Source organism: Etheostoma spectabile, chromosome 4, assembly GCF_008692095.1.
Source record: "Etheostoma spectabile isolate EspeVRDwgs_2016 chromosome 4, UIUC_Espe_1.0, whole genome shotgun sequence".
Taxonomy (NCBI): Eukaryota; Metazoa; Chordata; class Actinopteri; order Perciformes; family Percidae; genus Etheostoma; species Etheostoma spectabile.
This window is the reverse complement of record NC_045736.1, coordinates 15,981,064-15,996,382: the sequence shown is the minus strand read 5'-3', so window position 1 is coordinate 15,996,382 and position 15,319 is coordinate 15,981,064. Positions and strand designations below refer to the sequence as shown.

The following is a 15,319-nucleotide window of genomic DNA, read 5'->3' as shown; positions in this document are numbered from 1 at the left end:
AAAAATATGATATACTTTTTATGGCTCCCAACATAATAAAACATGACAGCGGTTGCACGTAATAACCGCTGGAAGGTAGCAATCCGCCCCACAGCGACTGGTTTGTATGCCGTGAATCCGACGAAGAAGAAGAGCTTCGTCTGCGCTGCAGCAACAGAAGAAGAAGGACTTCTTCGTCGTCTGCGTTTGTCAACGAGTTCGTTGAAGCCCGTTGACGACAACGCATATCGTTATCGACACTGAGCTCGAAGAACAAGCAAGGTGGGTCCTGAAGAAACAATATCTACGCGATAATAGTGAAATATAAGGTCAGTAAAGTGTTCTGTCTTTCAAAGGATGCTGCTCAGCGGCAAGCTAACGCAGAGAATCAGGCGTCTAAACGATAATGTTAGCCACGTTAGCTCCAATAGCGTCACCCTGTAAATTTTCCTGCGGTGGTCCAACGTTTGTTATACGTTGATATTATTTTGCTGGCTTATTTAATAATGTTAAAATTGCCATTTTAAAGCGGTCCTTACCCTGACTTAATTTGTTTATTGCAGTTCAGTCATTTGATCCATAGCGCCAAATATGTATGTTGTGGCGTAGCTAGATTTGAAAGGCCTAACTAGCTGACGTTAGTGATAACGTTAGCCATAAGTAGCAGGCCACTCTTCTGTGGGCCAACATAGCAATCACACCACCCAGTGTCGTTACTGGCCCCAGCTTTGACAGCGTATGCAGCCATCTTTTAAGTATCGTCACTGTAGCATAAAAACACACCCACTCGCTAACAGAGAAATTATCACTTCTTGATATTTGTTTACGGTATGCTTATGATTATTCATCCTGATTGTCCGTTCTGTGATTTTACGTTGGTCTATTTTGTACACTCGCCATCTAGCTAGCTAACGGTAACGTTATTGCATGTCTGCCCGGCCTGGCAGAGAGATCCCTTCTCTGTTGCTCTTCCTGATGTTTCTTCCATTTTCCTCCGGCAAAGGCTCCGTTTTTTGGGGGTATGCTGTAACGTTACGGATTGAAAAACACTGATTTGGTGATATTTGGCTTACGTTACATAAATAAAAATGGACTTTTAGTGGCCATGCACTTAAAGATTTTTAATCACTCTAATTTCCGGTTGTGCAGTTAGTCTTATTTCTTATCAGTTGTGTTATGTTGGGTATACCTGCCACTGCTAAGTCAAAAGTGGTGCATTCATCCTTTCTTCATAAAATGATGAACACCTTTGCTTCCAGATAAGATACTGACTTTCAAACATGTGGGATGGACCAGGACCAGGGCCAGGGCAAGGACCACGGGGTGGACGACCCTTTCGGTAAACAATAATGATTCATTTGATTTTAAAAAGCTTTTAACTAGTTATAGTAAAGCAAATTCTTTGTTCTAGTTACTGCACTTTTGTGTTTGCCTACATTGCTGTTTGCTTGGGTTGGGCAATGTGGTTATTATCTGGTATCATAGTAGACCTGTATGTAGTTTTATAATGTTATATGCATATGGTGATGTGGTATATTTTATGGAATTCCTGTTGTGTTAACTGTTTATTAAAACTTTTTTAGTAGCTGTATGTGTTCACAGCATATACCATTTTTTTCTCAACTCTGCATCTGACTCCTCCCCTCATTTTTTCTATTTATTTAGAATTTAGACAAAATTCGTTTGCCTCACATTATTTATCAACACCTCTTCTGTATGCCTTTTGTGGTGATTGGTTGGGAAATTTTGAAAAATAACTTTATATTTGGCTATCCATATTCATTTGTTGTAAGCTTTGTTCTTTTGTTACATGCATTTCGAGCAAATAATTGGCCTAATGTGTTGATATTTATATATATATATATATTCCAGTGGTGATCATCGTGGAGAAATGTTTGGTGGCAGAGATCGTCCCATGCCTGATTATAGAGGTAGAGATGGGATGAACATGGGTCAAATGGGACCAAGACCTCTAGATCTGCCGATGAGAAGAATGGATGGGCCACCGATGAGGGGGCGTGATATGGACCCATGTGATATGCGTGTTAGAGAACCAAACAGAGATTTGTGCCGACCTGGAGAAGAGACAGACTTTAGTCTTAGAAGGCACTATGAAATTGCCATCAGAGACAAACTGATGAATTCTTCTGCTTTCCCAGTACAAGGCAGAAACTCTGTAGATATGGGAGGGAGGGGTATGCCACCACGGGAACCAAACAACAGATTTATGGACATGAGAGAGAGAGAGTCATGTCATTATGATGCACCGCCGTTCAACAATCCCAATATTGATGGAAGAAGAGGGTTTCCCATGGGGCGAAATGATGGATTTAGGGACATGCGTGACAGGCCCCCAATGCTTATTGGTGATACGGATGGCTATGATATGGACTTACCGCCACATGAAAGGAGAGTGATGGACACTGACAGAAGAGGAGGGCCACCTTTCAATTCAAGGGGTGGATTTGATTCTGATATGGATTTCAGAAATCGTCTTGGTCCATCAGCTGAATTCAGAGGTAGGGATCGATCTCCATTAAGATTTGGAAAGAGTGATGTCCCTCCAGTGGACAGGACAAGATCAGAAATGACTTTAGATGTTGCTGGCCCTCAAATATCAGAGTTTATGGGAGCAAAAGACACATCCAGAGAACGAGAATATCCAGATTCAAGTGGAAGTCCCCTTATGGATTATCGAAGTGGTGAAGAGATGACTCTCGCAGAGGAATGGAAGAACCGTCGAAAGGACAAGAGACCTCTCGTAGAAGTGGGTAAAGCTATGGCAGATGTACCCAAACCTAGCTTTCCTGTAGGTTTTGGCAGAGATGTGAATGCTCAAGATCCACCACCATTTCAGGAAAGGGATAGGACATCTGTTGAATTTCAAGCAAAAGATGTAGTTTTTCCTCGTGGTGACCACTTTTCTGCTTTAAATCTACCGACAATTACTGGCAAAGCTCCACAAGATGTTCCACGCCAGGAAATAAGTCCCCTTGCTGGCCCTCTTGGGAGAGAAAATGAGAGTAAACATTGGCTCGGAGAAAGGAACCCAAAGCATAAACCAAATCGTGAAGAAAGGCCTCCGTACCATCAAGAGAAGAATCAGCCCCCTCCTATGATTCAGGAGCCAAATGATTGTTTTAAAGGGCTGAAAGATATCCCACACAATCAAGGACCTGCCAGGGGTAAAATGGGGGCAGAATGTGATTTCCAAAGCAGCAGCACTGTACAGGCAAGAGACCAAGACTACAGGGACATCGATTACAGAACAGGGTCCGGGAGGGCTTTTGAATACAAGCATGAGGCGCTTCAAGCACCAGAGAAACTCATCAAAGAGTCTAAACCAATCCCCCCTTCCAAATTTAGTGAGTCTGGTTCTCAGGTAAGCGCATTTTTATTTTTCTTGCTAGTATTTGATTATATGATATATAATTATATTTGCATTTATTAATATATTTTGGTGTTTTATAACCCACATTTTAATCAAATGTCTGTGAAAGGATCAAGATTACAGGAATGCATCAGTGGAGGACAAAGTTTCCAATACAATATCCATAATTGGTATTCCAAAGACTGCCACAATGGAGCAGGTAATCAAACAGAAAAGCAAATGTATGTGTTCATTATTATTATTATTATTACTGTTACCGACTGTGGTTGTATTAGTCCGCATGGAAAGTCCTGGCATAACTTTGTCCTTTTGACGCTTTCTTTTGCAGATTCTTGGTGCCTTTGCAGTCCGTGACGGTGTGCCAATGCAGGGGATGAAAATCAATAACGTTGTGCCAGGTAAGAATTAAGTTTCTTTGTGGAGCTGTTTGGGGCAGTCGATCGCAAAAATGTCCCTCTAATTTCGCTTTTACGACTTTCGAAACTCCGCATTCTTTTTTGTCTTTTTTTATGTTGTTGGTTGCTTTTGTTGTTGTTGTGTCTGTGAACTTGCTCAGTAAAGATGGAATGGGGTAGGGGGGGCGGGATGGGGGTCTGTTATGCCATCCTTTTTCATGTCTGAGGATGTTGGGTCATTGTCACAATTAGAGGACTTACCAGGGATTCGATATAAGGAGCTTTGGAGAGCGTCTGTCACAAAAGATCTGTGACAAGTGACTCACTGAATGTGTCACTGTGACTCTTTATCTAAGTTCTGAAAAAAACCTTCTGTCTTCATGGTGCACACTACGCAGTTGTTCACTGCCACTGGTTTGGAATATCTGCCAGGAAAGGCTTTGATAAAGCCAAGCCATAACAGACAATGTCTGTTATGACATCAGTCATCAGAAGACTGACTAGTTAAAAACATAAACAAAATGTGTTTTCCTGAAAAGGTATGTGTGTCAGTAAAGGTGTAAAAATTCGCTCACACTGATCTCGATGTATTCACGAACTGCTGTCTTATATGTTTTAGTGGGTGTCATTACTGGCATTGACTAACAAAAACCCATCTGTATTTCAAATGCTGTCCCCAGGTTACAGCTACGATACGGCCTATGTGGAGTTTTTAAACCTCGAGGATGCAGTCCGCTTCATGGAGTCCAACAAGGTGGCCCATCCTCGTCACTCTACGAAGGCCGTCTCTCCCATCAGGATTATGAGGGGTTGAGAGGGCATTTAGTAGATGGGGGAGGGACAGAACCTGGGAAGGGGTTACTTTTATTTTATTGTGAGCTTACTTTGGTCAAGCAGATGAAGTTGTCAGTTGTTGACATTTGTAGATGCTAATATTTAAAATCTCAACAGTTTGTCGTAGTTTTACATAATTTAAATTCTAAGTACTTTCCACAAAGCCATGGTAGTACTTCAGGTTACTTGTTTAGCGCTTAAAAATATTTAGAAAATACATTTAATAATTTTCAGCTGTGTATGTGCACAGACATAGCCCTACTTGTCCTACATTTTCAAATTTTAACCCCAGACTGCCTAACCCTGGAATGGATTTAACCAGAATATACAGATCTTTGGGGGGGGGGGGGGGGGGGGACGTGTCCTTCCATGGGATTGTAACAGTTAAGAGGTTTTTATAATTTAGGAAGTCTTAACGATGACAATGAAGGTACTGTACGAGGCCACCATGTCATGTGTTGGGATTAAGCCTTTGTAATGGAGAGGATCAAAGGAAATTGTTACCACTTGCAGCACTTTAAAGCCTGTGTTTCTTTAGAAAATATGGGTCTCTCTTTGCTTTTTGCAACCTTTTAACAAAGTTTTTGTTGACAAAGATTAAACTGCAGATTTGATCAGGTTCCTTACCAATGCCTCAGGGGATGTTCAGAGAGGGGCAGGGCAAGTATTTTATCTTTGCGATGTAAACAGCAGAAGGATGTTGCATTGCGGTCTGACAGAGGTTGAGCAAGGTTCAACTTTTTTCCAAGACAACACTTTGCTCCCCTGCTATGTTTCTGGACCGTCCTCATTCAGATGACAGAAAAGACTTTTCACATAGGGCGAAAGTCGGTCTGAATGTGACCTTATTAGTAAAAACGTGCAGTAAGAATTTAACACACAGTGCACATTTTGTTAGTTTGTTTGCAAGAGACTATTTCAAATTTGAATATGTTAGAACAGGTAAAGCATTGTAGTGATCACAACTTTGGTGTACCAACTTTTTAGTTTTTTAAGCTATGAGTGTTGTGGCTCTATGAATGCTGCATTTCATTTACCTCTGAAGTTTGGGTCACACCCAATTTGACTACTTTCTCAGTTACAAAGTGGAAAACGGGATAGTGGGTCTCTAGCTGGGTTATCCATTGTTAGCGATACCAGTTGATAACAATGCATTATGCGGTATTTTTGAGTGTGCAAACACTGTAGCAACATGTCTACAGGTAGAAGATGGACAGTTTGCGTACGACTCAATGAACGAGACACAAAAAAGACAAACGTGTTATAAACAGTATATTCATACAGCTTCTACTGCTGTTGATGTTTGAAACAGCCATGTTTGTTTGTAATGTCGGTGTTGGGGAGGCTGTCCCGACTTTCTGTGTGGGAAATCTGACTTCAGGGGGGAGTTAAAGTTGACATTTCCCACTGGGAAATCCAGACTTCCCATTTCAACTGGAACGCATCATATTAGTGGATTGGTCCACCACTTAGGTGCAGACTCATTGGATGCATTGCAGTGTTATTTGGTATGGATAATTGTTGTCCCCAAAGGATGAAGCCTGCTGATTATGGCTATTACCTGATTTCTTCCTCTGGCGCTATTATGAGGTTGATATTTTATTGAAATGTCTTGACAACTATTGGATGGAAGTTCATTATATTTGGTACAGATGTTCATGCTGTATGGCGACTGGTTATCCATTTGAATTATCCATCTACTTTATGGATTAGCACAACTTGTGATACATATGTTCATGGTTCCCTGGATGAATCCCAATAACCTTGACTTTTCCTCTAGAACCACCGAATTTGTGGTCCAGAGTGGAATTTCTCAACAACTTTTGGGTGGCTAATCCTGCATTTTTATGCAGATATTTGTGGTCTTTGGAGTGTCACTTTGGTGATCCCCTGACTTTTCATCCAGCACCATCATAAAGTCAAAATCTCAATTTGTCTAATACTTGGGTCTATCTATTTAACAGTGCATTTATTAAACAGTTTGGTTTTCTTCACAATAAGCAATACAGCCTGTACAGCCAGTAAAGCCGCTGGTGTGCCTGCAGACTCTGGTTGTCTTTAGGTGTCTGAGGCAGTCCTTCTGTGGCAAAATTCTTGTGACTTCCCCAAAGAGTACATGTCCTCTTGATGCTATTCTCTTGAAATTATCGTCGGTGAACTTCGGCCTCCAGGATTTCTACTTTCTTTGAATTGCTCTGAACAATTTGTTCACATCTTAACACAATGAAAAAAAGTCTTCAACACGGGTCAGAACTGATGTGCTATGATTATTGTCTGTAAAAATATGGAGTAGCCCATTAGCTTGGGGTAGTTGGGATCACTTGAATTGTTGCTGAAATGTGCAATTTATTATTTGGCTTTGCTTTTTGGGTTGCTTTTGGCCAGTGTTCTGCAGCTTGTGAAAGCTCAGGAGTAGTTTTGTGGTCAGTAATTGTAATGGCAAACATTCAAATTGCCACTTAGAAGCAAGTGTTAAAGGATGGCTTTTGCTTTGGTTTTAATGGTTAATTCAGTTTTGATGTTCAACAAAATATTACCAATTTGCAAAGTACATTTAGTTTTTCCAAAACATCCCCTTTTTAAAACTGCTAATTTCTCATACTAATGCAGTCTAGTCTTGGAAATGGGGTATTCATGATGGCATAGTTTTGTTTGTCCACTTTACCTACCGAGAGCATGGTTCTCATTTAGCACTACGGACTTCTGCGTTCTTTTGGACTATGCTGTAAACTATCAGCACCTATTTTGTTAATCAATTGATTGTTTGTTTTAGTTATTTTCTAGCAAAAATGCCAAACATTCCATGGTTCCTGCTTTTAAGGTGTGTGAATTTGCTGTTTTTTGTTTTTGTTTTTTGTTAGTAAGCTCCATATCCTTTTTATTTTATTTTTTTTACATTTTGTGGACCAAATGATCACTCGTCAAAAATCAGCAGATTAGTTGATACTGAAAATAATTTAGCCCATCCTTAATTTGTAGTTCCCTTTTTAAACTATTTAGCATAGTGTGGGGGCGAACTGCCTGTGGGAAGCATGATCCTCGATCTGGGCTTTGCTCACCACGGTTGCCCTATCCTCAGCAGTGAAGGAGGGCTAAACTTGCCACAGTGCATGTTGGGTGTCATTGGTATTATTTAAGATAAAAGTCACCTATGTCGTATGATGCTGATTGGTCATTTCTGTTCTTCTTTCAGGGATCCCTAAAAGTTGGCACTAGAACAACATCCATGAAGTACATTCAGCCAGACGAACGTAAAAGAAGTGTTCATGTGAGTGCAGTGAGATACAAAACACTTCAAGAACTAACTTGTTTAATGGTAAAGAAGAAATGCTTGCAGCTCTAATGCAGGATTGAGTCTAAGTACCCTGACAAAACTGTTGATAGTTCTTGGTTGGGTCCTCTATGTACAGTATCACTTCACTATATTGTTTACTATACCACAGTTTAGTTGAAAAGAAACTAAAAGTGTCCTTTCCTTCCTGTCTCTGTTAATTAGGAATCAGATCACAAAGTATCTCAACTCCAGAAGCCCCAGTTGCCCAGACCAGATGAGCCTTTAGCGGAGTTGAAGACCAACCTGAATGGACCCAAACCAAAAGGCCCTACGGAGCCATTGTCCCACAGCCAGTGGCAGCGTAGCTCGGACCTGACTCCCGAAGCCTGGCAGCAGCAGGTAGACCAACAGCTCCAACAGCAAGAAACGGAGCAGCAGGCTGAGTCTTGGGGCAACCGCAACCTTCCTCATCACAGTTCACACCAATCTGACTCAGTCTTTAAAGACAGCAAAAGTATGTTGACTTGAGCTCATAGATTTTCAGCGTGTAGCCATAAACACTAGCAATTCAGGATCATTATTGTTATGTATTACTGTAATGCAAAACCATTCGGGTAATTAACACTTTTATTTTTGGTCACAGCCATGATAATAAAAAATGTGAAGCCCACAACCACAGTAGAGACTATCCTGAAAGCCTTGGATCCCTTTGCATATCTGGATGAAAGAAATGTTCGCCTAGTCAAGGCCAAGCCACCAGGTGCCAAATGCTTCTGCTTTGTTGACATGGACTCCCATGAGGTACCTCAAATATGAATGTGTACAGTTTTCTGTTAATTATTTTATTTCATGTTCTATCGACTTTGTGATTCCCGTCTTTGTCCAGTGTTTCCCTGTAATTTCCTAGCACTTAACATTGTCTTCTTTTGTAGCAAGTGACACGTCTGGTTGAGCTCCTCACTAAACCCAGACCCCTTTATATTGATGGAGTCAGAGTTTATGCTGAGGTTGCAAAACCTCTAAAGAACCAAAAGTAAGTCACCATTTAGCAATGATTTTCTTATCCGCTACATAATGTCTAGTAGAGAAATCCCATCTCATTTGTTCCTGATGGTTTTCATTCAGTTTCAGAAGAGACTTTGATAAACCAAACGGCTCCATCCTTGGGCATCCACCTGAGCCCAGTCTGATGGGGGTAAGTTGTGGTCTTAATTGTGTTGTTTCACAAAGTTATTAACAAAAAAAGAAGAGGATGACCTGTGATTTTATTTTCCGCTGGCACTTCAGCAGCAGTACCCACCACCTCCACTGTACTTTCAACCGCTGCAGCCACCCACTGGTGCCTCCACTGGAATGCAAGGTGGGACTCAGGTACACATTCTGCTATCTTGGTCCCTAGGCATTGATAATTATAATTAAACTGTAGTCTTGCATGTTTATCACCAGGTGATTTGTTGACTGGCAGCGCTATTGCTGCTCCGTCATCAGACCCCAGCATTGGACAGGTAAGTTACAAAGCAAAGCTTTTTAAGATTGACATCTTGTATTGAAGCTGGGCAGTACACCTTTCATCTCCTTTTACCCCTCGTAGGGAATTGGCTATGGTGAGACTCCAGCTGTGGATCTGTTGTACCAGGCTGGTGGACCCCATGTGCCCACAGAATCAGCTGCCAAGACAGTCGCTGCAGACGGATCACAGTCCTACGTTTATGGTAAGAAACAAATCAAGTGTTCAAATCCAGAAAAGTATTAATTATCTTCTGTTTGTATTGTTTTAACATTGTAGTGAACTGGTGTAGTTGTGTTTGGATTTTACAAATAGGAAACGGTGACGCACTTAAACTTATATCTGACATTTTAGCAAAAACAGAATTCCAGTGAGATTTCCATAAGACCGTAAACATAAAATTGAACACTCTTGTAGAATTCTGGGTGGTCTACTCTGGCTCGGTGTGTTCCTCCGTTTGTACATTGCTTTGGACAAAAGTGTCTACCAAATGAATAAATGTAATGTAAATGTCATTTATTTGTCCCAATTCCTCCAGGCTCTGAGATTCCTGACATGACCAACTACTTGTACGATTCCACGTCAGGCTTCTACTATGATCCTGAGACAACACTGTACTACGACCCTAACTCTAGGGTGAGAATATACAGAGATCCATCGCTTTCTCTGGCTTATGAGTGGGCAAAAGAGTAGCAAGGTAGAAACAATGTAAAATTGTAAATCCAAAAGCAATGTATGTGCTGCAGTCGGTAACCTACCAGAGAATACTAAATGCTGTACAGCTACTACACATACACTTACAGAAGTAACTATCCTCTCACACGGCACCTCACACTCGACAAAGCCACTAAAGATCTTTTCTTCCAGTAGTCTAAAGATTTACAAATGGCTCATAGTATGAATCAAATATTATTCAGACTGGTTTCCCATTTACAAACAATCAAGGTTACGTGTGCACAACAAATGCTAAAAAGTGGCCTATATTAGTGATTTCAGACACAATGACCAGCTTCTGCCCCTTTATGTCCAATTTTTTAGGCTCAACATTTAATCCTCATTAGATTAAATAATCACTAAATTAACCTTAATCTAACATCTGCGGCAAATTGATATATTTTACAGTACAGGGAAATTAAGGTGAGAATTAGTTGTTGAGACTTTGAAAACTAAAATTCAGAGGCAAAAAAGAATAACTTAATTTCATAATTACATAATTTCAATTCATAAATATTTAGTTATAGAAATTCTATGGCTTTTTAATTCCAAAATCCAATGAAACAGATTTACTTCCATATGATTCTAACTAGATCAGTTATCTAAAGGAACATCTTTACCTCAAGAGAGGAACAATCCAGAGAATTCTACTGAATGAATAAATTAACTTGACTAATTAAATTAAAAATAGGCTATATATAAAAGAGTAAGAAAGAAAAAAGTCCTACCGCCAGTCTAACACACACAAAGGATTTGTTGAAAATTGAATTTCTTTCTAAGGTATCTTGCAATGTTCTTGTTGTGTATGTTCTATGTATATGGATCTGTGTATGTTACTGATTGTTAACTGTCGTGAGTGATTTCTTAATAAGGAAACAGACTGCCGTATTAGCTGGATATGCACTAATCTGCCTGTAGCAACCATAAATGTGTCTTGAATTTGTTTTGGTTGTCATTAAGTTGTTATTTCTCTTTTTTTGTGTTCAGTATTTTTATAATGCTCAAACCCAAGAGTACTTGTATTGGGATTCTGCATCAAAGACCTACATCCCAGTTCCAGGAGGGAACCCTACAGTGACCCAACCTATGACCATGACTGCTGAAGACCAGGCCATTCTTTCCAACCCAGCAGCAGATGCTCCTCTGGAAATGAAGAAGTCATTGGAGCCTCCCGACACCGCAGCAGCCTCCGTAGTAGTTCCCATTTCTGATGCTGGCTCTGCTTCGGTACCTGTCCCAACTTCTTCAGCAGCTCCTGAGAGGAAAGACGATGACGACGACGACTCTAAGAAGGACAAAGATAAGGACAACGAGAAGCCAAGAAGTCTCGCTGCTGTCAAGGTAGCACTTTGGGGGGAGGGGGGAAGATACTTACTTCTGTAAGTATCATAGTAGAAGCCTTTGACCAATAACTCAAAACTGTGATCCGATCTTTGAGTTTTCTTTCGAGTTTTGTGATCCATTGCATCCCTATTTGAGAGGGATGGGAATATATATATTGCCAGCCATTATCTTATTGTTTCATTATTAAAAATGTGTGGTATTGTTACATAAGAAATTATTTGCTCAAAACATAGGCAGTATTGTCAATGTCAGCAACCAAAAGCTGATGCCTGGTTGTTAAGCTGGCAACAACTTCAAAAAGTTAGCCTTGAGCCCATGTAAATTGGAGATGGTTAAGATGTTTGTTGCCATTGGCAGATCATGAAAGATATGGAGCGCTGGGCAAAGATCCAGAATCGTCAAAAGGAAAGTGTCCGTTCTGCATCTCCGCTGTTGAAGACCGGAATGGACGATGATAGGAGGCAATCCAAGACAGCTGACGCTGGTTTTGCTATCTTTGAGAGGAAGGTTAGAGACTCACTCTAACATCATCTATTCTGTGCATTTATTTTTACAAGAAATTTATATTTAAGAAGTGTTTATACCTTGCCATTATTTTTGCCCTGTTCTTTATTTACATCCATAGATATCAGGTGCAGATGATCTTTTTAAGAAGCCCTTTGCTCCTCCAAAGAAAGATGAAAAGTCAAAGGTAAGAATCCTCATGTTCAGGCCATTTTGCTCATTGACCTGACTCACTTTGTTAACCTCCTTCAGAGGGCCATTAAAAATACAAAAGTGGATAGACCAGAAGATTTAGAAATTGATTGTTGTATTTAACCATCACCTTATCGTGGTGCAGAGGTTTGTGTGTCCCTATGAACTTAAGGGCTGTGTTGTCTGAAGCTTTGTGCTTCTGGTAGGGTCTCCCATGGCAAAGTGGTCTCAGGTGAAGGGCCAGACCAAGACTGGTCCAAAAACCAAGCGGCCAAAATGGGTTTCCTCAGGAGGGTGGCTGGCGGCTCCCTTAGAGAGGGTGGGAAGCACAGTCATCCGTGAGGAGCTTGGAGTAGAGCCGCTGCTCCTTCACATCGAAAGAAGACAGTTGAGGTGGTTCGGGCATCTGGTAAGGATGCCTCCTGGGCGCCTCCCTAGGGAGGTGGTCCAGGCACGTCCAGCTGGGAGGAGGTCTCGGGGAAGACCCAGGCCAAGGTTGGTAGATTATATCTCAAACCTGGCCTGGGAAAGCCTCGGGATCCTCAAGTCGGAGCTGGTTAATGTGGCTCAGGAAAGGGAAGTTTGGGGTCCCTTTTTGGAGCTGCTTCCCCTGCAACCCGATAACGGATAAGTGGACGAAGATGGATGTATTGTTCTATTTAAAATTTGTCTGGTTTGCTTTCCCAGCGTCCAATGGGCTCCCTGGGTCTACTGGCATCAGACTATGCAGCTGGAAGTGATGAAGAAGTGGAAGAAGATAAGGATGAGACAGCTAAAGGCGGTCAGGGGGGCCAGTCTGAAGACAAGGACAATAAGCTGACAGACTGGAAGAAGATGGCCTGTCTGCTGTGTAGGAGACAGTTCCCCAACAAGGACGCTCTGATCCGCCACCAGCAGCTTTCTGACCTCCACAAAGTACTACCTAGTCACCTTTTTGTATGAAGAATACTTGAAATTGACCCACATATTGTCCATAATACTCAAGATATTCTCTCCACAGCAAAATATGGAGATCCACCTTAAGATCAAGAGGTCGAAGAAGGAGCTAGAGGCACTAGAGAACCAGGAAAAAGAAGTGAGTGAAAATAAATGTTAGGAAAATATGTTGAGGAGAGTATCAGCAGCTTTTTTTGGTTGATTACTTAAAGCGGAATGTTGTTGACAGCTAAATTGCAGAGAACCGACCAGGTCACCAGAACCGAAAAGAAGAAAACCCCACCAACCGCATCATAATACCTGGGCTGGAAGCTCCAGGTAGGTGTGTCTCAACTGTCATTGAAATAAAAAACCAAGCATGTAAGTGATTTTTTTTATTGCTGACATTTCTGCCTTAACCGTTCTCTATGCTTAGGGAAATGAATACAGTCAGCGATAGACCTGGTTTAGGAGCTGAACCTGTCCCGGTAGGTGTGAAGCTTTTATATCATTGCAACATGTTCTGTTTCTTGTTAGTTTATTAAACTTTTCATTGCACTTTTCTCTCTAGCAGAGGAAAAAGAAAGAGCCTGTTGTTTGGGACCATGCCACCTACAAACAAGCAGTACGCAAGGCCATGTTTGCACGGTTCAAGGAACTTGAGTGATCTCATCTGAACACATCCGCATTTTGATATGTAAATTGTTATTATGACATGCTTGCCCACCTTAGTGTGAGAAACCCTTTTACTGTCGTGACTGTTTTTCTGCCTTGGACATAATTACCCTACAGAACCAGTTTTCTACACTGAAATTAAGCAAAAATAAGTGTGTAAATAAATCTCAAGGAGAAAAAAAAAGTCAAAAGGAACCATTATTTGACATCCTTAACAATGTTGTATAGAAGGTGTTTTATTCATGCTGTTAGTTTAAGTATTTTTGCCCAGGTTTTATGTGTGGTCTTTATGTAGAATAGTGAAATATGTCCAGTTAGTCTTTTTTTTTTTTCTCCTCTTCTTAATGCTACTGTCACTGGCCACAGTTAGATTTTATTTTAAAACAGCAATTTTTACATTTTCATTTTCATGGGTTGGAATTGCTATTGTGTGTACACATTTTTTAGTAAAACAATATTATGGACTAACCGTTCTGCTTCAAAAGTGTTTTTAATTGTGTAGAATGTTTAGTAAGATGCCTCTTCTGATGTCTGCACCTCTGCTGTCCACTAGGTGGCTGCAAGAGACCATGTTCTGTTTTTTATTGATGTGAAGTATCCAAGCAAGAATGTTGAATCAAATCATCAATATTATTACTGAATATCAGTATTTACTAGGTTTAAGAAAAATACATGTCTTCAAGATTGGTCTAGCCAACTTGCCTTTATGCATTTGCTGCTTTTAACAAAATGTCAGTTCTTTGTAGTAGAGTCCGACTGTAAAAGGATTTTTAAGACCTATACGAATATTATTTTATTTAAAAATCCAATATATTGGCCAATATACTGTATATTTTTTAAAAAATCCAGAAACAAATTTCCCTAACATTAGTAATTTGAGTTCTCACTAAAATAGTATTAGTTTTATTGTCACAACAGAACAGAGGAACATCAGAATATATTAAAGTTCTGATAAATCAAATTTATAAAAATCTAAACTTAAGCTATGAAACTTAAAGTCCTGAACAAAAACATTAACTAAAAAAATATGTCGCTGATGGATGTTGTAAAGTGCCCTCTGGTGGACAAACTATGCAACGCCAACATAACAGGGCCAGTCCGTTATTTATTTTTTTCGTTTGTTTTTAAATCAGCCATCATGAACGTCAGTACCGATGGATCAGGAAATGCCGAATGTATGCCCGCCGCTATATCTGTCAGGCTCTACTTTGTAGATGCAGCATTAATGTTGCCCAGTTGTGCGCTGCAGGAGATAGAACACAAAACCTCCCCTGTAACCTTTACTGATATGAAGGAACCAGCCCTCACCCTGTTCTATGGTTGTGGTTCATGAATGTAGAGGATTGCGTGGGTTTAGTGTGTAGACGTTGCTCCTCTGAGTGCTGTAACAAGAACAATGGGGAGCCTGAGGAGCTGCAGAGAACGCTGAGACAACACTGTCATCTGTGCATGAGCAATCATGCCTCCTATTGTGCATTTACTTTTGGATAGTAACAAATGGGGAAATATAGACTTGATATGTCAACCAACAGGTAGCTTACCCTCCCCCCAGTGTGATTGTCTGAGTATACGGAGTCTCTGTGTCTGAGGATGCA

General features: G+C 40.6%; 1 protein-coding gene across 6 annotated transcripts; it reads left to right on the top strand.

Annotated features, from left to right (window-relative positions):
• The first annotated feature begins 96 nt into the window (after positions 1 to 96).
• rbm6 (RNA binding motif protein 6) lies at positions 97 to 14,193 on the top strand. 6 transcript variants are annotated; one of them, XR_004331645.1, is made up of 23 exons: positions 97 to 261; positions 1,239 to 1,318; positions 1,852 to 3,361; positions 3,480 to 3,569; positions 3,699 to 3,768; positions 4,446 to 4,519; positions 7,793 to 7,867; positions 8,096 to 8,387; positions 8,517 to 8,674; positions 8,806 to 8,906; positions 8,999 to 9,068; positions 9,161 to 9,233; positions 9,320 to 9,378; positions 9,465 to 9,585; positions 9,919 to 10,016; positions 11,082 to 11,435; positions 11,796 to 11,945; positions 12,064 to 12,129; positions 12,822 to 13,049; positions 13,135 to 13,209; positions 13,300 to 13,392; positions 13,486 to 13,537; positions 13,624 to 14,193. XR_004331645.1 is itself a non-coding variant. In XM_032513534.1 (23 exons), exons 2-23 carry the CDS (start codon positions 1,260 to 1,262, stop codon positions 13,714 to 13,716), a joined length of 3,957 nt encoding a protein of 1,318 aa, XP_032369425.1. In that variant the 5' UTR covers positions 97 to 261; positions 1,239 to 1,259; the 3' UTR covers positions 13,717 to 14,193. The 6 variants fall into 6 exon arrangements, 4 of the variants coding, with proteins under 4 accessions (XP_032369425.1, XP_032369426.1, XP_032369422.1 ...); XR_004331644.1 differs by having other exon boundaries at positions 13,621 to 13,728; XM_032513534.1 differs by having other exon boundaries at positions 9,164 to 9,233; positions 13,300 to 13,388; positions 13,621 to 14,193.
• The last annotated feature ends 1,126 nt before the right edge of the window (positions 14,194 to 15,319 follow it).